General features: G+C 43.3%; 1 protein-coding gene across 2 annotated transcripts in view; it reads left to right on the top strand.

The window, feature by feature from the left end:
- LRRK2 (leucine rich repeat kinase 2) overlaps nucleotides 1-26,635 on the top strand; it is a 2,266,429-nt gene that overhangs the window by 1,329,100 nt on the left and 910,694 nt on the right. For both annotated transcript variants that reach the window (XM_078680082.1, XM_078680090.1), the window contains one exon: nucleotides 23,000-23,146. In XM_078680082.1, coding sequence (XP_078536208.1) covers nucleotides 23,000-23,146 — 147 coding nt within the window. The remainder of the gene's footprint in view (nucleotides 1-22,999; nucleotides 23,147-26,635) is intronic.

Below are 26,635 nucleotides of genomic sequence, written 5' to 3' on the forward strand. Positions count from 1 at the left end.
GGATTTTGAGTAATTTAGGTTAAAAAAAATATATATATCTATAAGCGTGCCCTGGTACGCGCACCGGGGCGCGCAATAGCGCGTACCGCGAATACGCGAGCGGAAAGCTGATTGGCTCTCGAGTGTTTGTAAACATTCCAAACAGACTGGAGCGGCCACCATCTTGTGTCTCGATAGGATAGAGACACAAGAGGGGCCAAAAACAAAGGGGAAAATAACCAAAAGGGGGCAGGGTAGACCCCCCCTGACCCCCTAGGCTTGATGTGGGGGACATAAAAGGGCCCCGGCGCTGTGACATCATCAGCAGTGCATTGCGGGCGCGCGAGTTATAGTGAGTCCAACTAACTATAACGTGGGAATTTCAATGGTTTTATGTCAGTAAAATTTCCAGGTAACTATAACTGGTGTGAAACCTATGGTTTTTTCAGTGAATTTAATAGGTTTTTTTATTGCTAATTCCTAACTATAACTGTTCTGAAACCTATGTTTTTTTCAGTGAATATATATATACATATATATCTGTGTGTGCCTACCTCTGTGTCGCAAACAAAAGCAAATGTAGACCTCAGTGCACACGTGTGATTGTCTTGTGTATCAAGGCTAAAAACTGGTCAGTAAATACTAGAGGCTCGCTTTATGTGAAATTCAGGACAGTGGAGCATGGTCACACTACCATTAATTGAACATACGAACAAACAATAAGAGAACGTAAAGCTCAAAAATTCCAAAGAGACCGAGCAGACTATATGAAAGGCCGCATATATACGTTCGCAAGAAAATACGACTGCATAAGGCAACGACAATTGCCAATTCCGAGTGCGCAGGAAAGTGCAACACCTGAGGAATCAGAAGTAAGCTCAGGAGCTGAATCAGAGCCCGGTACCTCATTAAATGTAGCTGACGTACGACCAATACCAACTCCTGTGGATGAATTTGCTTTTTTACGAGAGGACAGACTACGGAGCCTAAGGCCATGGCAGCCTCAGGGAAACTACAGCAAAAACAAGACATTGTTTCAAAAAGCAGGAAACGCAAAAACAGGCGATGGAGCAAACACGCAGCAGCCCACAACGAAAAAACAAACATACAGAAGGTACAACAGGCGATAACAAATATGGCTTCAGAGAATAAAAACACAGTCATCAATCTATCAAACATGGCGTTAACAAACAAAGAAGAAGAGACTCTCTCATTGGGATTATCGTTTTGTAAGAGAACGAACTTCAATTATACAGAGACACGGATTGATTTACATCAATTCACAAGAAAACTGAAGCTCAATAAACATTTCTTTAACAGCAGAGAAAATATGACTATTGAAAATGAAAAACCAAATGAGGTAAACAATGAGTGGTGGATTGAAGACATGGCATTTATAAAGGAAATACAGAGGAAAGAGAGGGTGAACTAAGCACACAAGAAGCAGCCCAACATGCCGGGCTAGTTACAACAGGCACAACCAAAACTCCATTTAAACCAAGATCAACGTTCTGTCCAAATATGCCCAAAGACTCCATAGACATTTTTTCAGACAAAGTTGTTAAGGATCTGAAAGCACTCTCATGGTAAAGTAGTAACGATTTTTCCAAAACAAACCAAAGTGAGAGGCGGGCATACGATAACATCATGATGAAAATCAAAGACAGGAGTGACATAGTTATACGTTGGTCAGACAAAGGCGGGAATGTGGTGCTTTGGCCTTTGGACATGTATAATACCGAAGCACAGCTGCAGCTGTCAGACAAAGAATGCTATCAGAGAATAAGTACAACAAATATATCGACCATACAAGACAGATACAACAGGAGTCTGTATGATTGGAAGAGTGCAGGCATCATCTCTAGACAAGAATTTCAGTTTTTGAAAACAGACTACCCGGTCACCCTTAACCTGTACCTTATACCTAAGGTACATAAAAATGCGACGTGTCCTCCTGGAAGACCAATCATATCAGCCATTGGGGGCCTTTTTGAGAATACCAGCCGATTCATTGACTTTAATCTAAAACCCGTTTGTGAAATCATTGCCTTCCTATACGAAAGACACTGGTGACTTTTTGAAGAAAATCTATGACATAAAATGGCAGTCTGATTTTATATTTATGACACTGGATGTGCAAAGCCTGTACACAAGTATAAGGCATCGAGATGGGCTTAATGCAATCGAGCACTATTTAAGTAGCAGAACCATTGACTTGTATGCACAGACTCAAATGTTGATACAAATGGCTGAATGGTGTTTGGTGAACAACATATTTACCTTTGACAAATTGTTGTACAAGCAAATACAGGGGACTGCCATGGGTACTTGCTTCGCCCCCAGCTATGCTAATTTGCATATGGGCTGGTGGGAGGAGCAAGTACTCATGAAGAACTACACTGCAGATATGTCCGAAAATATAGCACATTATAGTCGCTATATCGACGACATTTTTGCCATATGGAGAGGCAGTGAGGAGAGCGCAAGAGAATTTGCTGAACATCTGAATGAAAACAGCTTGAATTTAAAATTCACATGCTCCACCAGTAGAAGCAGGATCAATTTCTTAGATTTAGAACTATTTGTGTTGGATGGCAAGATTCAATCTAAAACATACCGCAAACCAACATCAGGCAACACGATCCTCCATGCATCCAGTTTTCACCCTGTAAGCTTGATTAACAATATCCCATATGCAGAGTGCTTGAGAATGCGACGCAACTGCAGCACCGAAGAAACATATGAAGAGTCTAAGGCTAACCTATTTAGCAGATTTACCAGCAGAGGATATACCAAGCAAACGCTAGAAACAGCAGCAGGCAAGAGTGACACTAAAAGTAGGAAAGATCTACTGTTCAAACATGCACCCAATGCACCAATGTCCAAACAAAGTACGAACACCCCCCGCTTGATCACAGGGTACAATGCCTATCATAAACAAGTAAGAAAGATCATCTATAGGCACTGGCCAATAGTACGAAATGACCCAGTGATAGGCAGTAAGTGTAACAAAGTCCCCCAAATTGCTTTCAGAAAGGCAAAAAGCATGAAAGAGGAGATTTTTGTAAATACTCCATCCTTGAAGAAGAAAAAACCACCATGGCTAAAAAGTAGCAATGGTTTTTTTAAGTGCATAAAGTGCAAAGCGTGCCAATATGGCCTCAACATGACCAAATTAGATGTGCCTCACAGAAAACAGCCACTGGAAATTCGTGAGAATTACTCATGTAAGACGGACTATGCAGTCTACGTCTTGCAATGTAGCTGTAAAAAACAATACGTGGGCAGTACCATCCACCCTGCCCATGTGCGGGTGCTACAACATCTTAGAGCAATTAGTAACGATGACCCCACGTATCCGGTGGCTAGACACATAAACAAAGTCCATGGAGGTGATGCCGACAATATAAGATACTTTGTCGTGGATCATGTGAAGAGGAGCATAAGAGGGGGGAATAGATTACTTGCCCTACGGAGACTGGAATCCCGCTACATCATCCTCTTAAATAGAAAGGCCCCCCATGGCTTTAACGCGGATGAAGCACTTAGTGTACATTTGTAAGGAGAGAAAAAATATCATTGTCAGTTAGTTGCCCATACGGACCCGAGCCCACATCCTTCGAAACAGTTGGATACATTAGCCTAAAAACTGAGTTGCAAACATAGGCTTGTAAATCATTTTATACACGCAATAAACACAATGAGCAATTAGGTGGTAGTCGCACTTTTAATTTAGTTTATGAAGTATACATGGTGGACTTTGTTATCTATGTTAATAGCAATGATGTATGACAACAATCGGATACTTACGCAGTGATGTTGTGTCACAAATTAACCTTATCACACAATGTTGTTTTCGGTTCCTCAATTGCCCACTTGGGCTGTATTCCTTTTGAACTGATATAAGTAAGGCATTATGCCAGCATGCAATTGTTCGATGTGACATTCAACATCTACAGACATATAAAATCATACATGTGTCAAAGTATTAACTTAATATGTAAACTTGCATGAAATGTACAGGAGCCACCAGGTATATGCATGAGCCCCAATAACCAGGAGGAAATGGGAATTGTGATAATAGCAATGGGAATTAATTGTTATCCATGCCATGCATTAGAAAGAATGTACTTATTTATTTAGTTATTTACACATTGGTGAAACACAACGATGTGCAGAAACGTTATAACATCTTGTTGGCCATGAATGTAATGGTTACCATGGTTTCTGAGATGCGACCGCCCTGACCAATCAGCAACGAGTTTGTACAAAAGGTCTTACCTTACCAGCATTCACTGTTGTGAGCAAGGCGGTATAGCCGTCGAAACGCGTCATATCTTTTCTTTTTTTTTTTTTAAATCTTTTTATTGAAAGTTTTTGTTTTTACATACAGGGCACGGCATTATTACAAACAAAATAGATAACAATGAGAGAAAGAGCAAAAATAACAGCAACAATAAAAAGAGCAACAACCAACTGAAAAATAAACAAAGATAGCAGTCCAGACTCTGAAAACATAAATCTAGTCCAAAAAAAAATTCCATTCCATAATATTCCATAAATTCACTTATATACAATTAAATCATAATCAGTTGTCTACCTTTTATTTCTCTCACAATATTACAATAGTAACATCTGAAACCTTATATGTTATCATAAACCACCCGAACTTTACTCGCATCTAATTTTTTTATTCTATTTCACCCTCCTTCCATCGTGTAATGGGGTCCCATATTAGCTTACCCAGCTTCCTTCCCCTTTCCCCTTTTCCCTTTCCGTGCATAGATCTCTTTCTCCAAATTATATGTTGTTATTAATTTGGCCAACCAATTATGAAAAGTAGGGGGAATAGGGTCGATCCATGCAGACGCTATACATAATCTCATAACTGATAATGCTACAAATAAAAATTCCTTCCCGCTTAGTAGTTGTTCATCCTCCATATTCACTCCTAATAATATTGTTCCGGGAGTTAGCACAATTTCAGTTCCTAAAATGTTATTTATGAAGCCTTCGATATCTTTTTTAAGTGAACATAGATGAGGACACGTTGCAAATACATGTTTTAGATCAGCTTCCAGACTTCCACACCTATAACACTTAATACCCACAGTACCTCCCCATTGTGCTATTTTTGCAGGGGTATGATATAAATGATATAACGTTTTATAATGTTGCGCCTGCAATGGTGCCGAGCATAACAGAGAATATCCCTTTTCTAAAGAAATACCAAAGCTTTCCCCGCTAATATTAAGATTGTCTTTCCATTTTTCATTCCATTTTTCATAATCATCCTGTTTTGATTTTATCAATTCAGCATAAAACCTCTTGATAGTACAATCTTCCCCTGATTGAACCACTTCCATAATCGGATCATGCCTAAAACCCAATGGACCTCCCTTTTTGCTCAACAAGAAGCTCCTAATTTGTAAGTATTTAAAAAATTGTCTGGTGTCTAGCTTAAATCTAGCCTGCAATACTGAAAATTGAAAAAACCCCTGTTCCCCCATTACATCCCCTATACTTCTAATTCCCTTACTTTCCCACTCAATAAATGTGGAACCCGAAAAAATCTCTTGTGGAAGATTTGGATTATCTATAAATCTAGTGTATACATTATATTTCCCCAAGCTTGCTCTTTTAACCCCTTCGACGCTCATGACGAGCCCAGCTCGTCATGGAGTTTCCATTGACTTCAATGGAAATTACATTGAAGAGCCAGAGGTGGCCTTAGCATCCAAGTGGTTAATGAAGCTTTTCCAAATTGTACATGCTGCTATAAGCGTTTTAAACTTTGTTCTTTTGTAGTAACTAGCCTCTGTAAACTTCAAAAACACATTCTCCACTTCTATTCCCAAAGTTAGTCCATAAATTGCTAGTGTTCCAAATTCGCTCCAGCCTTCTGACTCTGCCCCTCCCAACAAACCAACCATATTTTGAAGAGCTGCCGCCCAATAATAAAGCTTTAATTCTGGTACTCCCCAGCCTCCCCTCTCTCTCGGGAGTGTCATGAATCTGAGGGCTCTTCTAGTTTTCCCCTTTGCCCAAATGAATCTATTGATTATGTACTCAAATTTTTTTAATAATTTGACATCGAATAACAAAGGTTTGACTCTGAATAGATATAAAAATTTTGGGAGAACCAGCATTTTTATTATATTCGTCCGCCCCACAATTGACATGTGCAAGTTGTCCCACCTGTCCAGGTCTTTCTCCACTTTCTTAATTAAAGGGGAAGTATTCTTCTCTACTAAAGAGTCCAAATCTGCCAAGATAATTACCCCTAAGTATATGCCTACCTGCGTCACTCGGTTATCTGTACAGATAGTATAAGAATTTTTAATTATCTGTGTTTTGGATGTATTTAATTTATAACCAGATATCTTTCCAAATTTCATCGCCTCAATTTCTACATACTCTATAGATTCAGTAGGATTAGGAGTGATTACAGCAACATCGTCTGCATAGGCTAAGATTTTACAGTGCCCGATGAGTGTTGTTAAAGGTGTAATCATCTCAGACGCCTCTATTCTACGGATAAGTGGGTCCATGTATCTAGCAAACAAAAGCGGTGAGCAGGGGCACCCCTGTCTTGTACCCCTTTTTATTCAAAATTGCCCCGTGTTCCCCGCATTCACACGTAAAGTTGCTACCGGGTTTAAATATAGAATCTGTATAGCTTTAAGATATCCCTGTTTAACACCTGTTCTTTCTAATGCATACCAAAGATAATCCCAGGAGACCCGATCAAATGCTTTTTCTGCATCAAGTAACATCACTGCCATCGGGTCTCCTGTGAATGTTGTAGCATCAAATAGAGTTATTACTTTGCGTATATGGTGAGTAGTCCCTCTTCCCGGTATAAATCCATGTTGAGCACTACTAACTATTTTGTGAATTACTTTGGCAAGTCTTGACGCTAATGCCTTGGAGAATACTTTAGCGTCTGCATTCATTAAGGTGATGGGCCTATAAGATCCTGGTTCCTCCGGATTTTTCCCTTTTTTCAATATTACTACCACCTCGGCACTCCCCCATGATTTGGGTGCTGATTCACCCAACTGTGCCAGCTGCATGATCTTTATTAGCTCTTCTTCCAAAATATCCCAAAACACCTTGTAAAACTCTATAGGTATCTGGTCAGGGCCCGCTGCTTTCCCTGAGGGAAGTTTCCATACTGCCTCCTTAATTTCTTCTGTCTGCAAGACCCCCTCTAAGCCATCTGCGTCATCCTCCTCCAATATATCTACCGGGATCTCCTGAAGATATTCCTGCATGTCCTCTTTAACTCTCCGGGTGTCTCCCCCCGCTAATTCGTCATCATATAACTTCTCATAAAAAGCCCTAAATACTTCCCTTATATCATTCGAATCTGTGTACCCCCTACCTGATGTATCCCTAATTTCTCTCACTGTTCCCGACGCTTCTTGCTGCCTTGTCCGGGTAGCCAAAATTCTCCCTACTGACTCACTCAGTTCATAACACTTCTCCCTTTTAGTAGTGTATATTTTCGCTGCTTTGCTAGCTATATCACTCTCTGCTTCGCCTTTTGCTTTCACAAGTTCTATCAAGGCATTATCCAATTGACTCCCAATCAAAACACATTTTTCTAAATCCTCCTCTGCCTTGAGTACCTTTTCGAATAGCTCTAAATTCCTCAACTGCTCCTGCTTCCGTTTATAAGAATTAAAGCTCTTCGTTTCCCCCCGTACCCCTGCCTTAAAGGCGTCCCAGACCACCCCCAATTCTGCGCTATCCCTATTAATGAAAAAAAAATTGCTGATCCATTTATTCATATGTTCTATATATTTATCCTCTTTTAACAGCCCTCTTTCGAAAGTCCAGTTTGTATATTGTCTAGCATTTGTTTTTGTTGCTATTGTAAGTACCAAAGGATTATGATCACTAAGGATCCGCGGCAGCCTTTCAATATTTGAATTCGATATGGTAGTACTTGAAACAAAAAAATAATCCAATCTTGCACAAGTTCGATGTGGGGCTGAGTAATATGTAAAACCTTTGTTATCCAATCTCTTTTTCCCCCATACATCTGAGAGAGCATTATTTAAGACTAAACTATGTAGTGCCTGGTTAACTCTCCTTTTCCGACCTTGATATTTTCCAAAAGAGCCCAATCCTAATCCATCTGCCCCATTTATGTTAAGATCACCTGCCAAAATAATTTTCGGTGCCCAGGTAGCTAACTCCACATCTAAAAATTGAAAAATCTCGGGGTCATCCTCCGTTGAACCATAAACAGTTACAAGCGTTGTCCACTCCCCATCTATCAAACACTCAACCATGGCCCATCTTCCCCATTTATCCTGTGCTTTCTTCCTAGTCAAGGTATTTTTATTTCTAGCTAAAATAGCTACCCCTCTTTTTTTACCCCTTGACTAGAATCTACTAATAAATGAAATCCTAAATGACTAAGGAGATATGCTTGTGTTACCATAACATGTGTTTCTTGAATACATACAAAATCCGCATTCATTTGTTTTAAGGCTACTGATATTTTTGATCTTTTTTGAGCATCATTCAAACCACATACATTCCATGTTACTCACCTAACACCCATAACTTAACTTATAATGTAACTTTTCAATCATCTAATCTCGTATACACCCTAGCCATTATTGTTGTCCAACGTCTTATAAACACTCTAGCATCAATATTTCTTATCTTTCTTCCTTCGGATTTTCGCCTCCCTACCCATTCTCCCTTTTCTGCTGTTGCCCCTTCTAAGATACATCTCTCTCTTGTGTGTCGTGCCGTGTCCTATCTTTTCTTTTGTAAAATAAACTTATTCCTGAAATAGATCCCACGGAGTCAGCGCCTGCTTTGTAACGCCAAAATGTCAGGTTTGGATTTCATATATATATATATATATATATATACACAATCGGATACTTACGCAGTGATGTTGTGTCACAAATTAACCTTATCACACAATGTTGTTTTCGGTTCCTCAATTGCCCACTTGGGCTGTATTCCTTTTGAACTGATATAAGTAAGGCATTATGCCAGCATGCAATTGTTCGATGTGACATTCAACATCTACAGACATATAAAATCATACATGTGTCAAAGTATTAACTTAATATGTAAACTTGCATGAAATGTACAGGAGCCACCAGGTATATGCATGAGCCCCAATAACCAGGAGGAAATGGGAATTGTGATAATAGCAATGGGAATTAATTGTTATCCATGCCATGCATTAGAAAGAATTTACTTATTTATTTAGTTATTTACACATTGGTGAAACACAACGATGTGCAGAAACGTTATAACATCTTGTTGGCCATGAATGTAATGGTTACCATGGTTTCTGAGATGCGACCGCCCTGACCAATCAGCAACGAGTTTGTACAAAAGGTCTTACCTTACCAGCATTCACTGTTGTGAGCAAGGCGGTATAGCCGTCGAAACGCGTCATATCTTTTCTTTTGTAAAATAAACTTATTCCTGAAATAGATCCCACGGAGTCAGCGCCTGCTTTGTACCGCCAAAACGGCAGGTTTGGATTTCATATATATATATATATATATATATACACATATATATCTGTGTGTGCCTACCTCTGGGTCGCAAACAAAAGCAAATGTATACCTCAGTGCACACATGTGTGATTGTCTTGTGTATCAAGGCTAGAAACTGGTCAGTAAATACTAGAGGCTCACTTTATGTGAAATTCAGGACAGGGGAGCATGGTCACACTACAATTAATTGAACATTTCCCTCCCAACAATAACCTAGTGCTCAACCACACCATCATTGTTAGTTGTTTTGATTTGGGACTCACTAATACTCCAGAGCCAGCAAGAGAATTACTATTGACGAGAAGCACTATTCCAGCAGACAGAACTCCCCAGCAAGTTTATTAAGTACCTTAGCGATTTTGCCACCATTTTACCCAGAAATTTGGTTGGATATACATAGATCTCTACAGCAAGTGCCTTAGTGCACTAAACTATTTTAAAATGCAGTTTAGTTGTGAGCATTCAATTACAGAAGAACAGCTTACTATTGAATCTGTCCTTGTTAGCTATTACTTTTGGTGTATTGACTATGCTCCTCATGATGCTGCTCATCATGACTCCTCACTTCATAACTGCCCCCTTTGGGTCAACATCCTCTGACCCCCAATTTATGGGTTCCCAGAGCAAAGTTATACATTTCCAGATCTCACTGAGTGATTTAGATAACTCTTGGGTACATATAATTGAAATGTATGTTTTTTTGCTTTTGTATCACACAACTAATTTAATATCTGTGTTTTGATATTATTTTCTAATGATCTTAAAGTTGCAAACTGTGATTTAACGGTTTAGCTATTCTGTTGGATATTTCTAACAGCAGATTCCTCACCATTAGAACTTCCCCAAACTGGATCTGGAAACTCAAAAGCAGTGCTCCTGGGCATGGGTAGCTGGCACTGTGCAACTCTGTGTCAATCCCATTACTCTCTGCAAGTGACAAATTGAGCTGAATATAGACTTACATAAGCACCAACCATTCAAAGTGACGTCAGTTCCTTTCTTTCCTGCACCTTTAGGTGCTTACCCGGAGATCCTCTTTTTCTTTCTTCACTCTATAAAGATCATTTATTCCCAAAACGCTTCCAGTATGCAAGGGATGTTGCTTCCTAAAATGACGGAATTCAAACCCTGTAGGGACTGTCGTGAACAGATATCTGTGACAGATCCCAACAAGGTGCTCTTCGGGTGTTTAGGTTCTTCACATCTGTGAGCTTGAGACAAAGATCGATGTGATGAAACACCAGAAGATTTGGCACCATTCCCATTCCAGGTCAAAGTTGAAGGCGAAGACCCACTCATGCTTCACTCACCAAGTCATTGCTGCCACTCTTTAGCTCGTGAGAGCATCATCATGTCTCAAGGTCTCGCTACAGTGCCATTGAGGAACCAATTCCATGTCTGGGAACGTGGCACCCTGAGTTCCCATGTCCATTGGTGACATAGCAACAGTTAGAGGTCCTTTGTGAAGTCATGCTACTCATATTTTGCACACTAATGGCTCCCTTTGGTACACCTTTGAGCCCCAGGGATTCGTAGGAACTCCTTCTTGGGTTACTGTTGGCAGGTTCGCCCTATGTGCCAACCTGGTCTTAAGCTTGATCAACCTATTTGGCTGCCACACTCGTGCACTGTGGGACATGGTGAGTGAGATCATACTCGCAGTCTCCGAAGACCAACGTGTTTCTCTAGCCCAAAATATTCAGGTTGGTTGGGATGTGACCAGATCTGTCATCCTGTTGGGCCTAGACACAATGGTCTATGTAAGTAGGGCTATGGGAACCAGTGTGGCTCTTCAACACCATACTTGGACGAGGTCCACTGGTTTCTCAAGAGATGTCTAGGTGTCTTTGATGGACATGCATTTTACTGGCTCCCCCCTGTTTGGTGAGAAAGCGGATTTAGTCCTAGAACATTTTAAGGAGAGCAGGACCTGAGCATGCATGCTCCCTTGGCTTTTTAGCACCAGTCAGTCAATCCCTTCCAACAATATTGACCTTTTTAGGGATATACTTTGTTTGTCAGCAATGTTGGGCTCCACTGCCTCCACTACTGGCTTCTTAGCCCATTTGAGTTTGGCCACTGGCATCACCGACATTGACCTGCAACCAGCGGCAGCATTCATTCCAATCTTCTGCCTCTCAGTCCAAAACTCCAAGCCCCTTTAGTACCTGTCTACCAGAGCACAGCTACCAAGCAGGAGGCAGAATAAGCCACTTCCTGCAGGGGTGGCAATAGTTTACATCTGGCAAACAGGTCCTGCATATTGTCAAGTTGGGCTATGCCCTTCCACGCCTTATAGACCCACTGTACCCACCACCCATTTCAGGCCAGTTCTCAAAGGACCACAGTCTGTATTATGCCAGGAAGTGCAGACTCTTTGGCCAAAGGAGCTATAGAAGAGGGTACCAGCCTCATAAATCGGAACTGGACATTATTCCTGTAAGTTCTTTGTGCTGAAGAATGACAGAGGCCTCTGTCTTATCCTAGGTCTATGCCCTCTCAATGCCTTTCTGCGGGAGTACAAATCCAAAATGCTCACCTTGGCCAAGGTTCTCTCTTCCCCTGATCCTCAAACTGGATGGTGGTGCTGGGCCTACAGGATACTTACTTTCTTTTTCCTGCTGGACTTCTGATGCCAGCATTTCATGGTGGTCTTTGAGCACTTTCAGTTTCTCATGTTCCTTTTATCCTCACAAGTTCCGCGCAGTTATTCGGTGATGACATTGTTTGCTGTCATCCGAGGAAGTTTGGGGTACCAGTCTTCCACTACCTCGATGACTAACTATTGCCGGCATCTCACCACATTGAGCCACAGACCACCTCCAGACAACAGTGAACCTCTTTGTATCTTTGGTTCTTAAATCAGTCTCCTGAAGTCCCACCTGGCTGATTCTCAGGGCATCCCCTTCACCAGAGCCATCCTTAATATGTTGTGTTTTCAAACCTATCCTCCAGACCAACGGGTTCGGGGCATCCCTATGTTTTTGCTTCTGTCCTGGGTCTCGGTGAGGATGGTTCCGAGGATTTTGGGCCTACTAGCCTTTTGCATCATGCTTGCTGATCATGCTGGATGACACATGCAAACTTTGGAGTGGCACCTGATGTTTCAGTGGGCCCAGAGCAAAGTGAACCTGTCATATTTCATTAAGGTGTCGGAGACAACAAAAGACTAGCAATGGTGGCTTATTTACTTACGCCTACTACCACTCCTGGGGCATAGGCCATCAATCAGGACTCTCCAGTATCTTTGTCCTGGTCTTTTCTTTCAATCTGACTCCAGGTTTACCCATCTCCTTGCAGTCAGCCTTGAGGCCTTGACGCCAGGTGTTCTGGTCCTGCCTCATTTCTTTTTCCAATGAGAGTTGCAGGTGAGGGCTTTTTGGTGGTGTTTGATGCAAGCTTGCGGAGGGTGTTACCTATCCTGCCCCAGCGTCTTCTAATGATTTTTTCATGAGCAGAGATTTGTAAAATCTGCTGCATTAGGTGACTGTTGCTGATGGTTTTTGGCCAGTGGATATGGAGGCTTTCCCCAGACAGGTGTTATTTTAGGTTTGGACTTTGTTGGTGGTGGTCACTGTTGCCTTCCAAATTTCTGCTCTATACAGAAGAACCGATTTTACGTTGGTGTTAAAAAGCCTAATCTTTGTTTGAAGCGTTAGTTTCTTGGGGCTCTAGATTTTCTTTAGCTGAATGAAGGCAGCCATTGCTTTGCCGATTCTTGCCTTCATGTCGGCATCCTTGCCGCCCTGCTTGCCTATGACACTTCCCAGGTAGGTGAAGGCCTCAACCTCTTCCAGTGTGTTGCCTGCACGAGAGACTGGGGTTGTGCTGGCTGTGTTATCCGTCAGGATCTTGGTTTTCCCCCTGTGGATGTTGAGGGCAAGTTGTGCTGATGTGGCTGCCACTTGGTCTTTTCTTGCATCTGCAGATGGGTGGGATAATAGGGCCAGGTCGTCTGCAAAGTCCAGGTCATTGAGCTATGTCCAAGGTGTCCACTGGATCCCATTTCTTCACCTTGATTTGATTGTCTTCATGTTCCATTCTATGCCCAGCAGGAAGAGGAAAGGCAAGAGCAAACAACCCAAGCGGTCTGTGGGCCTCAATTCCAAGGCTTCCATTAGTTGTGCTCCAAAGACTGTCTTGCAAGTCATTCAATCCTAAGAGTTCTTGATGATTCTTATGAGTTCATCTGGCACACCGTAGTGGTTGAGGAGTTTCCAAAGGGTCTCTCTGTCCACGCTGTAGAATACATTCTCATAATGGATGAAGTTGACATAGAAGGGTGAGCGCCATTCCATCAACTACTCAGTTATTATGTGCAGTGTCGCAATCTGGTCTGTGCACGATCTATCTTTGGGGAAGACAGCTTGCTTATCTTGCAACTGAGCATCAACTTGTTCATTCATTCTGTTCAGGATGACTTTGTTCATGACTTTTCATGGGGTTGATAGAAGAGATATCGCTCTGTAGTTTGCACAGTTACTCAGGTATCCCTTCTTCGAGATCCTAATCAAATATCACTCCTTCCAGCCTGATGGCACCTTTCCTCATCCCAAACCTTTCCAAACATGGGGTTGAGCATTTCTACTGATGATTCAATGTCCGCCTTCAGTGCCTCTGCAGGAATGTAGTCAGAATCTCCTGCCTTTTCATTTCTCAGATGTTTGATGGCTTTCCATATTTCTTCCTTGGTTCATCTGCTGCAGTCCATTGGCAAGTCCTTGTCCGCTGGCTGTATGTCTGGTGGAGAATTCTGTGCAAGCAGGTTCAGCCGTAATTCATAGTGCTCCACTCATCTTCTTTGTTGGCCTTTGTTACCCTTGATTGTCTTCTCAACCACAATTGGACCAGCGGCAGACAACTCTTGCACCACCCAGAGAGAGCTGTGGGAACAGATATGTTGCTTCTGGATTGATCAGATCATCTGTGAGATGTTGAAATCAAAGGACTATGGTCTCTGCTGAGACCTACTTTCACATAAATTTGCTGAGTTGTGGGCGATTCTCTTGGCGTTGAAAGCCTCCCCCCCCCTCATTCAAGCAAGGTTGGTGAATATGCTCACAGACAACCCCTCCACTATGTGGTACTGCAACAAGCAGGGTGTGGAGGGTCCCTTGATCCTTTGCCAAGAGGATCTCCAACTCTGGAGCTGGCTGAGTAATCAGGTGATCTCTCGGGTGGCATACCACCTGCTGAGATCTTTAAACACCAGGGCGAACTCAGTTGACAGTACCCAGTGGATCAGGAAAGGCAGTTACACCCCGATGGTGGCACAATGAGGTGGACCCTGGCATGATCTCTGTGCCACTGCCGAGAAAGCACAATATTAGCACTTTTTGCACTCTGAAGTTCCCAGGAAGGATTTCTCCCTAGAGTGGAGAACGGGACTCTGTAAGCCTTTCCACCTTTCCCTTTCATGCCCCAAGTTCTGAAGAAGATCAGGAATGATCCGGCTCAAGACATTATAGTGACTCCAGATTGGGCATGGAGATGATGGTACCTGGTGCTTCTGGACTTCAGCATCCATCCTCTGATCAGGCTGCCACTTCAGTTAGATCTCCTGTCACAGGGCAGGATCCCGTACTTACGCCTCTGTAACCTTGAAGCTCATACATTAAGTGGCAGCAGTTGATCCCCTCTCACCTTCCTTCAGAGGTGGTTGATGCCTTCTTGACTGAAAGCGGTACAAAAGGGGGTTGGTGATGGATGGAGCATCTGAACCAATCAAACACTCACACTCTGTCAACAGATCTGAGTTTAATCCATCACCGTTCTTTAGCCCAATCTGCCACCCCAGTTCAGACATGGCCATATGCAAATCAGTCTGACCCTGTGCCTCATGGGAACAGCCCAGCCCGAACTGCCAAGCCATGCCTTCCCTCGACCGGAAACAAGCTTCTTAGGACCGGTTTCTGGCATTTCAGCCGTCATCAGCCCGGCTTGCTTGAATCCAGTGGCAAAGTGAGCAAGGGACTCATGTCTGAGCATACCCTGCCAACTTATGGCAAACAAAGCGGTACAAAAGGGGGTGAAAGGCATCCTTCAATGAAGTCTGTGTGTGCTGAACACTGGTCCAAGTTTGTGGATTGGTGTGGAGCCGTCAGTTTGACTGCATGCATGCAAAACTGTCAAATGTGTTAATATTTACATTGTTTCAAGCCCAGCAAGGACTTGCTCTGGGCACAGATAGTGGTTACATGTCAGCCCTTTTGGACTTTGATGTTTGCCGGACCAACTGTCCTTATTCAAATCACCAGATGTCATGTTTTTTTCCTCAAAGGTTTACACCATCTCTTTCTACTTAAGTCTTTTCTGATGCCACACTTGGACTTAAATCTAATTCTCATGTTTCGACTGTATACCCATTTGGAACCAATGCATAGTTGTTCAATGCGTCTGTGCTAAGGACTCGAGCTGCATTCCCACTAAAGGTAGTAACACCTTTTCATGTTGGACTAATAATTACGGCTCTGACCTTCCTTGCTCTGCCTCATACCTATAAAGAGGACGAGAGATTTTATCATCTGGGTCTCAAAAAGGAACTTGATCATAGTAGAGAACATCGTATGAAGGATTCTCTGGGGCGATGAAGAGCAATGTGGTGCAAAACAGACCATTCTGTGGTGTTAGCGTTCTAGACGCTACGCTCAGGGCGTGTGACGTAACACGCCTGAGCACGTCCAGTCGCACTGGGCATGCGCGAACTGCCATTCGCGCCAGTGATACGCCGGTACTGCACCAAAGACAGCAGACGCCCGGCGCTCTTCATAGGATAACTGAAATTGTTAATAAAGCGAGTATAGAACTCTCCACTGTTTTCTTGGTCATCTGTAAGGTGTTACACTGCAACTCCACAGTGGCGACGAGGATGGGATCTACCCACAAAGAACTAGGAGGAGCAGCACCAGATAAGCAGAGGTGAAAAGAGGCCTGGAGCACACCAGAACTTGAAGGCCCCACGCTACTCACCTGCAGCGAAAAGTGAAAAAAAAAACAGAAGTCAAACAAAAGCAGAAGGAAGAGCGCGGCAGAGGCGTAGGAAGAAACGGAGTACAGGTCAGGAAAGTAAAAGCGACCTGCGCAGCAGCACAGTAGGCCGGCGGAAACCCCTCGTAGAACCTGGCTGAGAAGGGCACCCACGAAGGAGCGGGGAGCAGCGCCAGGCGTCAAGAAGGAGATAACAGCGCGCCAGGCAGCCCCGGAATCCAGGAGGAAGGACCAGAAGGGCGAATCATAATGAGCAGTCAGGCGTCATCACTCACAGCCCCAATCCCGTTTTTACCTAGGCCCGGAGAACCCCAGATGAAGTGGGAAGACTGGAGGGAGTACTTTGGCAACTACCTAGAAGCCCTAGAGGACGAATCCACCGACGAGTTCACTCCAGCGAGACGGAGACGGATATTACTACACAATCTGGGCCCAGAGGGCATAAGAGTGTTCAAAAATATTGCGTCTCCACCACTTCAAGCGGCAGACGCTGATACATTCAAGCAGGCCTTAGAAGACTTTGACGCCCATTACCGCCCGGCAGTATGCGTCTCCATAGACCGATTCAATTTCCAGCAAAGGAAACAGGGAGAAGGAGAGTCAGTTGACGACTACGTGGCAGCCTTGAGGAGACTTGCAGACACGTGCAAATATGGGAACATGGAAGAAGACTTTATTAAAGATCAGATAGTAATGCACACGACCAACAAGAATGTGCAGGACAAGCTATGGGCTCACGGTGAAGCCACGTTAAAAGAAGTGATTGCAATGGTGAAGAAAGCTGAGCTCTCCAAGAGGTGCGCAGAGGCCGCGAAGAAAGAAAGCGCGCAAAGAGTAATGGTCAACAAAATTGATGACGCAGAACCGTCGTACAGGCACAAAATGGCGCCGAGTGGCGACCGCACACCCGGCAAATGGGCGGGAAAATCAGGACAAGCGGGAAGACAGTCCTCAACCACTGGATCGTCCTGCTACAGATGTGGCAGTGCCAACCACACAGCTCAGGACAAACGCTGCCCAGCCTTTCGGGCTAAATGCATGTTTTGCGGCCTGATTGGCCACTTTGAGAAAGTGTGCCGCAAGAAGGAAAAAAGAACAATGGTAAAATATATAGCTCAACAACCGCAAGATGGAAGCGCTAGTGTGGAGTCGGGCGAAGATGACGAAGTACTGTGTATCGAGGAGCAGGTACTGGGTGTCGACACTCAGCGCTCCGACAAGCCGCGAGCTGAAATGTTGATAGGTGGAGTGAAAATCAAAATAGCGATTGACTCAGGCTCACCATACTCCATTGTACAGAGGTCGGTGTGGGAAGGAGACTTCAGCCCGACCCTAGGTTCACACCTCAATCCACCGGACATCAGACCGATATCGTACACGGAGAATCTGATCCCCATGGTGGGGTACCGGAGCCTCCTGTTTGAGTTCCGAGGAAGGACAGCGACCTGTAAGCTGTATGTGGCTGAGAGAGGACCCTCTGTCCTGGGGTGGAGAGACCAAGGAGACTTGGGGATTAAACTAGACCCGGGCGGCAAGGAACAAATTCTCCTCACAGACGACGAGCAGTGGCCCGACTTGGACAGGGTGAGAAGAGACTATCCCAGAGTCTTTGGGGGCAAAGTGGGCAAATTGGAGAAATTCCTGCATAGAATCGTACTCAAAGAAAACGCCCAACCCGTATCCCACAAGGTCCGCAACATACCTATCGCAGTGAGAGAGGCAGTTCAACAGGAGTTGTCCCGATTGGAAGAGGAGGGTATCATTGAGCCTATTGACAGCTCAGAATGGTTGGCTCCCCTCGTGGTTGCTAGGAAGCCCAACGGGAAGGTGCGCCTCTCTGTGGACTTACGCGAACTGAACAAATGCTTGATGGTAGAGAAGTTCCCTCTCCCGAGAATTGAGGAGATGCTAGCGAAAACCAGGGGTGTGCACTGGTTCTCCACCGTCGATCTCACGTCGGCGTACCATCAGATAGAACTCCACCCGTCCAGCAGGAAACTCACGTCATTCATTACCCCCTACGGGTGCTACCGATTCCGCAGGATGCCATTTGGACTAGCATCCGCAGCGGCGGTGTTCCAAAAATTAATGCATCGCTTGTTCAGGGATGTCAAAGGCATTCAATACTTCCAAGACGACATCCTGGTAATGGGTATGGATCGTAAGGACCATGATGCCAAACTGGACCAAGTATTGAGTGTACTGCAAGGAAGAGGACTTACGGCAGGATGGGAGAAGTGCCGTTTTGGTATGACCTCCATCACCTACCTGGGGCACGAAATAAGCGGACATGGAATAACACCAAAAAAAGACAATGTGAGAGCGATCTGCGAGGCCAGAGCCCCCAACAACAAAGAAGAGGTACGGTCATTTCTAGGGATGGCAGAGTACTATAGCAAGTTCGTCCAACACTTCGCGACAAAAACACACGGCTTGCGCCAACTGGTCAGAGACAAGACGTCCTTCCTCTGGAATAGTGCAGCTCAGCAAGAATTCGATGAGCTGAAGAAGGACATCAGCCAAGCAGTGCCGTTGCAGGGTTATGACCCCATGGGAGTCAGCATCCTTACCACAGATGCCAGCGAAAAAGGTCTGGGAGCGGTCCTTGCTCAACAAAGAGAGAATAACACTGTTGAAACGCTGAGCTTTGCGTCCAGAACATTGTCAGCCACAGAGCAGAAGTTCAGTGTAATTGAGATAGAAATGTTAGCAGTCGTGTGGGCCATGGGAAAGTTCCGGCAGTTCCTGTGGGGCACGAGGTTCCGCCTGCAAACCGACCACAAGCCACTAGTCAAGGTGCTGACCTCAAGTGGACATGCAACGGCAACCCCGCGGATTGCCAAGATGACGCTCAAGCTCCTGGAGTACACGTATGACGTTGAGTATATCCCAGGTACGCGCAACAAGGTAGCAGACTACCTTAGCAGGGCGTCGAACATGGAAGAAGCACCTGCCTCCGCAGAGGAGAACGAGGAAATGGTGGCGGCTATGGAAAATGTAGAGAGGGCGATAAGCATGCAGGAATGGACCCAAGCATATGGAAATGACGAGACCTTAGAGGAGGCTAAGAGGCACTTAGTCAACAGGTGGCCGGACAAAAGAAAACTGAAGGAGGAACTCAAGAAACTGTTTGAAGTGAGAGAGGAGTTGTCCGTGAGTGACTCAGGAACCTTTCTGTACAGGGGGGACAAGGTGATACCCCTCAGGAACTGATCCCTATATTGCTGAACCAACTGCACGAAGGTCACCTCGGGATAGGGAAGACTAAGTCACGAGTGAAGCAGATGTACTGGTGGCCAGGAATGGACATCGCCGTTGAGAGACACGTCGGGGACTGCAACCAATGCCAAGAGTCAGATAAAGTACTCAAGCCATTAAGACCGTTGTTAGGCAGCTTCGAACAACCCTGTGACCCATGGGAGGAGATAGCTGTTGATATCCTAGGGCCGATATTGGATAGGCAAGGGATAGCAAAGTACTTGTGCGTGCTGGTGGACAAGTATTCAAAATGGCCCGAAGTACATGTACATGAAGTAATGGACGCGGAGGTTGTAATCAAATTTCTCACCTCCGTGTTTCTGAGGGAGGGCATCCCGAGAACCATCCTGACAGACAATGGTCCACAGTTCACGTCAGAGAAATGGCAAAGCTACATGGAAAGAAACGGAATCAAGGCTAAACACACGGCTGTGTATCATCCTGCCTGTAATGGACAAGTGGAGAGATTCAATTGTGTGCTGATGGGATCTATTGAAGCTGCCATTATGCAAGGAAAGGACTGGGAATTAGAAATCCAAAGAATGTTGTGGGCGTACAGAATTACCCCCACCACGACGGGGTACAGTCCCTTCCAGATTCTCAGAGGTAGACACCCGTTCACGAAAGACAATGTGGTCTGGAGACAGAAAACGATCACCAGCAAATGGTCACCTGCGGTAGTCCAGCACAACTTGCAGAGAGCGCAGAAGGTGTACACTGACCACTACAATCAAAGAAAAAGGACACAAAGTACTTCGTTGGAAAAAGGAGAGTGGGTGAGAGTAAAACAAGCCATCATGAAGAAGGAAGGGGAGAGTAAGTACAGCCCACCCCTACAAGTAGAAAAAGTGTACAGCAGAGCAGCTCTTCTCAGCGATGGTAGGGTGTGGTCACACGATCGCATGGCCAAAGTCAACAAGATAGTGAAGTGGCCGGAGGAGAACTACAATGACGTGCACGTTCAGGTACAAGGAGCAGGAAGTGGAGAAAAGGAGCCCGAAGAGGCAGGCGGAGGAATGGAAAATGTGAGCATGGACATGGGAGACCCCATCGATACCAGTGGAAGAGAAACATCGGCAAGAGTGGAAGCTACACCTGGAAGAGCGGGACAAAGTCAAGCTGGTGGAAAGGTAGAGAGCCCCGAACCAGAGCTGCTGAGAAGAACCTCCACTCCGGTAAGACGCACCCGTGCTGGGAGGTTGGTGGTCAGACCCTTGCATCTAAGAGACTTTGAATAAATCAACACTGAACATTGAACTGTGTCCTCCCTTATGAAAAAAGGGAGATATGTGGTGTTAGCATTCTAGACGCTACGCTCAAGGCGTGTGACGTAACACGCCTGAGCACGTCCAGTCGCACTGGGCATGCACGAACTGCCGTTCGCGCCAGTGATACGCCGGTACTGCACCACAGACAGCAGACGCCCGGCGCTCTTCATAGGATAACTGAAATTGTTAATAAAGCGAGTATAGAACTCTCCACTGTTTTCCTGGTCATCTGTAAGGTGTTACACTGCAACTCCACACATTCGTTGATGGGTAGTCTTTTACATCAATATATTGGCTAAGATGCAGCTCCCAGAAGGACTAAGTGCTGACTCCATGAGGGACAAGGTTTTTACTTCTACCAGTGTGTTGGCATAGGGAGTGCCTGTCCTGGATCCATATATTTGTTAGACAGTTATGTGGACGGTTGTATGTCTAAACAACTACTTCCTTAACTACGACTTCATTATCCAAGAAAGCTTTACAACGTGCTATGCTAAACTACGACTATTTTTTTCAACGACTTCCTAAACCACGAAAAGTTTTACCTCGTGATTGGCCATTAGATGGCAGTATTGTAATAACAATACTTCCACAATATATTTTTAAATTGCTCTTTACCCATTTTTTTTATATTTTATTCTACGTATATTTTAATGTATAGTCTTTTTTTTCCACACACGCCCGTGTTAATGTTTATTAACCTCTAGCTTTAACTATGACCTTCTTTTGACCTATTTACTTACTATGCAAGTAATGTTTGTATGACCGTATAACTATTTTTTGTTATGGTTGACTTGATCCATTTGACTATCTTTCATGTTTGTTTTTCATAAAAGATGTGTTCTCTACTCGTTGAGGTTTTTCACGTAGTCTTGACTCTCTTCTTTGTTACTCATGCCATGCATTTATCTGCTGTTTTACGAGTAGCAACACGCTGTCACTGCCGTGCACGCTTCACGCCGTGCGTTCCTTCTTTATATTCTCGGCCCAGCACACAACCCTGTTGAACTTCATTCCAGGAGGGAACAGTTTTGTCGGCGGTGATTGAAATAACATTTACGTTACCAGTGTGGTCCGCGAGCCAAATGCAATTCAGCCCACAGCGTTAACAAGTATACTTTTCCTCTTTATGGTACTTTAGTAGCATTTTTTCAACACAAGCCCAAACAATATCACAGATAATGGTTTGAAATAGGAGCTTATCTCTATCATTGATGCTACTTTTACTGTCCGCGACCCGACTTTAACAGCCGGTTTTCAACACTGAAATTCTTCGGTGTTCTGAATAGTTGTTGTTCCGACCTTCGTTGTTCCAGACTTCGTTGAATGAGAGTCTTTGTTGTTCAAGCTTCGTTGTTCCAGTTAGTCATTGTTCTGACTTCGTTGTTTAGGATGTTTCCCATGTGGACATCAGTACACATGTTTATGAAGCACTACTGCCTCCCCAGTCCACAAGCCCACCAGCTTGGCAGGTACTGCTCTGGTATTTATTCTAAAGGTGAGGAGTATGTGATTAGATGTATCCTTCAGAAAAGCAAGTTACATACCTTCAGTAATACTCTTTCTGGTGATTACTCTTCCAACCCCAAACTCCTCACCGACCATCCCACCTCCCCATTCTGTCTTATGAGGTATTCTTTTAACAAACATCCCAATTTAGTAATCTGCACACCAGCTCATTCAATTTACGATGAGCTTTACGTCTGAGGGCCCTAAACAGTTAGGCGCGCTAAACAGTTCAGCGCGCATAGATAACACTTGTATGTGGCTCTGGTCATCAGTTTCAGAGCGGAATGGTGTCAACGCTTAGTAACAGGACTCAATATTTTGGTGAGCAGGAGCACTACATTTGAGTTTTCTAGCACCTCGGGGACATTCAAAACGTGAAGAATCAGAAATGTTAAAGAGTATCTACCAGGAAGAGTGTTACTGAAAGTAAATAACATTTTCTTTGGGTTTCCCCAGAACGCACACATCGTCCTTCAAAAATGTACTGGAGACAAGGAATCTACCTGAGCTGGAGTCAGGAAGCCTACTGCTTGGTTGAGTCTACAGTCTTGGACAATAACCCTGATAGCTTTTTGAAGGTCACAGTTCCCTGTGGCAGAAAAGGTAATTAAATTAATGCAAAGTAAGTGTGGTTAGATACAGTATTTGAAATATTGCTTTCAACGATGGTGCAAGAATTACATTTATTGTTTGTGATATGGTCATGTACGTGTCCAGATACCTAGATGTTTTAGACTTCTATATCTTTACTGTATCAGAGAAATAGAAATGACATTGCATATCCTCAAACAACCGTGACTTTAGGAGGTTAGAGGTGTGTGAGCACAAAAAAACAGGATGATTCTTCTTCAGTTTCCTTAGTAACTCTTGCCGGCTGTTTTAATCATATTGACTGTTCAGCAACTAATCAAGCATGCACTCTGAGACAGAGATCTGTTACACTGGAATTTACCTCAGTGGCAGGCATTTCCACTGAGAAGAACAGATACAGTCAAGACAATATCTGTCACATCTTCTTGCTTTGTGCACTCCATAAATTCTAAATATATATATATGTGTATATATATATATATGTGTGTGTGTGTGTGTGTATTTATATATATATATATATGTGTATATATGTGTATATATATATATATATATATATAGATGTGTATATATATATATATATATATATATGTGTGTGTTTATATATATATATGTGTGTATGTGTGTGTGTGTGTGTGTGTATATATATATATAATATAGTACTCCAAGTAATTGAAAAGGATGCTGTTTTTCATGTTCTTACTGTATAACAATAAACGTATGCCCTTGAACACTGAGATAATGAGTGGACATGCTGCAAAGATTGAAAATACAGCTCTGAAAAGAGGCTTCTTTATTTCAGATACATCTCATCTTCTCATCTTTAAATGGTCAAATCCAGGTTTCCTCTCCTTACAGGCTAACTATCCAACCACGAAAAATGAATTTAGAACATCTATTCCATACAAGATTTACAACTTTCCACCTTCCCACAACTTTCTGAAGGCTGTCACACCAATTGTCTATCAGCCTGGCTCTCATCCTAAAAGTAATTTATCTGAACCGATGGCCCCCATCATTCTAGGAAATGTATTGTGTTTTCCACCTTGACAGCACTAGCCTTCCCGACCTAATGGTCTCTTGATTCATTTTGATTGAGCATTTTTTGGCTAACCTTTATTAAAAAGTGGTCTTATGTTATATTCTGTTCTCTACTTTATACTTAATTGTTCTTTTTCTTTTTACATGACTAAAGTCCTGATTTAGAGTTTGTAAAAGATGTTACTCCATTATAAATGTGATGGATAGTCAATTTGCTTTATTACAAGTGCATTATATGTCACAATTATGATGGAGGACCCATCCTCCAGACTCTAAATCAGGCTCTAAGTATCCACATAGACCAGACATTAGTACTGCCCTGGTGGCTGCATAATGTGCTGAGACCAGGTATAGCTCCAATAGGAAATGTTTTTGGAAGTTCCCCATGCTAGCTACTATTGAAACAAAATGAACCATTTTTTAAAATTAAATCTTTGGGGACTGGCTTACTATTACATCCTTTTAAGGCTCAGAGAGGCATTTTGTTGACTCTCCCTCAGACTCAAAAGAATGAATCCACTCTGCCACTGCTGTTGATTTCTTTTAGAGTAAACCACTTACAATGAAATAAAACAACACCTCTTAATTACTCAACATGATTGGCATACAGTAAATAAACAGAGCCTGAAGGATGGTGTAGTGGTAAGACCACCTCCCCTCGCAGGAAATATTATGGGCTCTGACAAGGGAAGAATGAGTGCACCTTGGGGGAAACCTCACCAATAAAAACCCCATCTATAAGAAATATGGACTTAAAAGCTAAACATTTAGCATTCTGCGTTTTCATGAATTTGAGTAACTTACAGTAAACCTCACCGTCTGGCAACAACTAAACCTCAAAGCTACAGGGCTCCTCTACAGCAACCTTTCCTACATCCTTATGCTGTCATCAATTTTATTCTCTTCCACCCTTCATTAACAGACTCTCCACTCTCCTGCACCCTCCGGAAGTTCCTATGGAATACTTATGCTCTCCTGCCTCTATAACTTCTCTCTAACCATCACAAACTTCCAATCTTCTCTCCCTACCTACGTAGTCTGCCCCTTACCCAAAAGGTACACAGCAGCTGCGGATGCAAATAAACTTCATGCTTCTACATCCCTTGTTAAACTGCTCTGCAATATATCTACTGTCTCTGCAGAATTTTTTTGCATGCCCTAATAATTTCTTTTTTGAAGAATCGCCACCTACCAAGCGTAGACCTTACCATACCTGAACACATATATTTACTGCTGTTTTTGGCTGCTGACTCCCTCAGCAGAGTATCATGCCACTCCTTCAATCTCTGTCTCTCTCAACACAAATACACAGGTTTGGCGTTAACCAAGATCTTTTCATTTTACTAAAATTATATATATATATATATATATATATATCAAAGCAAAAACAAGCGCGTTCTCTTTCACACCGGAATCCGACACAAAAACATGGTGAATCCCTAGAATAATTTTATTAGCAGTTTGTCGAGGCCTATGGCCCGTTTCGGCAGGATCCCCTGCCTTGATCATATATATATCCACATGAAAGCGCCTAAAGATTGAGGTGCGGCACACAAGCATGTTAAAACCTCCTTTATTGGTGAGTAGCAGGGAAACCAGCATCGCCTTCACAACAGAGATGACACCAAACATGTTTCAGGCTTCTTAGCCCTTGGTCACTGGTATACACGGGAGGCATGCCTCACAACTGCTTTCTGGTCTCGGTAGTGCACTTCAATTAGTCCATAGTGGAATGCAGCGATGTCTCCCCATCTGTTTACATCCCTATAGTAAGTTATATATATACATATATATAAACAAAGGTTACAGTGATGTTATAGTTAGGCTCATATTTTCCACACCCTAAGGTAACTATAACTCGTGCCCCCGCCATGCACAGTTTTCTCATCAATTATTTTACAACAAATATTGCAGTTATTGTCAATCATGCCATAGAAGATGCCATGAATGATGTAATATATGGGGTAATTAGCAGCACATGGTGGGGTAGTGGGTTATAGTTACCTTAAGAGCACAAGTTATAGTTACTTGAGATAACTATAGCTATAACTACTGAATTTTGTATGGTTATGTGTGTGTAAAATGTGAAAATGAACTGTAACAGGCCCATAACCTTTCTTTTTCCTCTGAATCTTTAGTCTTTTTTAATGCTATATCCTAACTATAACGTCCGTGTAACTTTTTTTTTCAGTGAAATTCAACTTTTTTTAACGTAAAGTAATATTTCATTACTATATGTTAATCCAACCACCGAGATGGCCTTTGGCAGTGTGCGGCAAGGGGTTGGCTGCTGGGCCTGACTTGTGCCCAGCTCTGCAGCCAACCCCACACCGTGCACAATCTTTGGCTGTGTGGGGAGTTGGCAACCCTTCCCACTGTGCCATATCTATCTATCAATCTATCAATCTATCTATCTATCTATCTATCTATCTATCTATCTATCTATCTATCTATCTATCTATC

This window comes from Lissotriton helveticus, chromosome 1_1 (genome assembly GCF_964261635.1).
Source record: "Lissotriton helveticus chromosome 1_1, aLisHel1.1, whole genome shotgun sequence".
Lineage (NCBI taxonomy): Eukaryota > Metazoa > Chordata > Amphibia > Caudata > Salamandridae > Lissotriton > Lissotriton helveticus.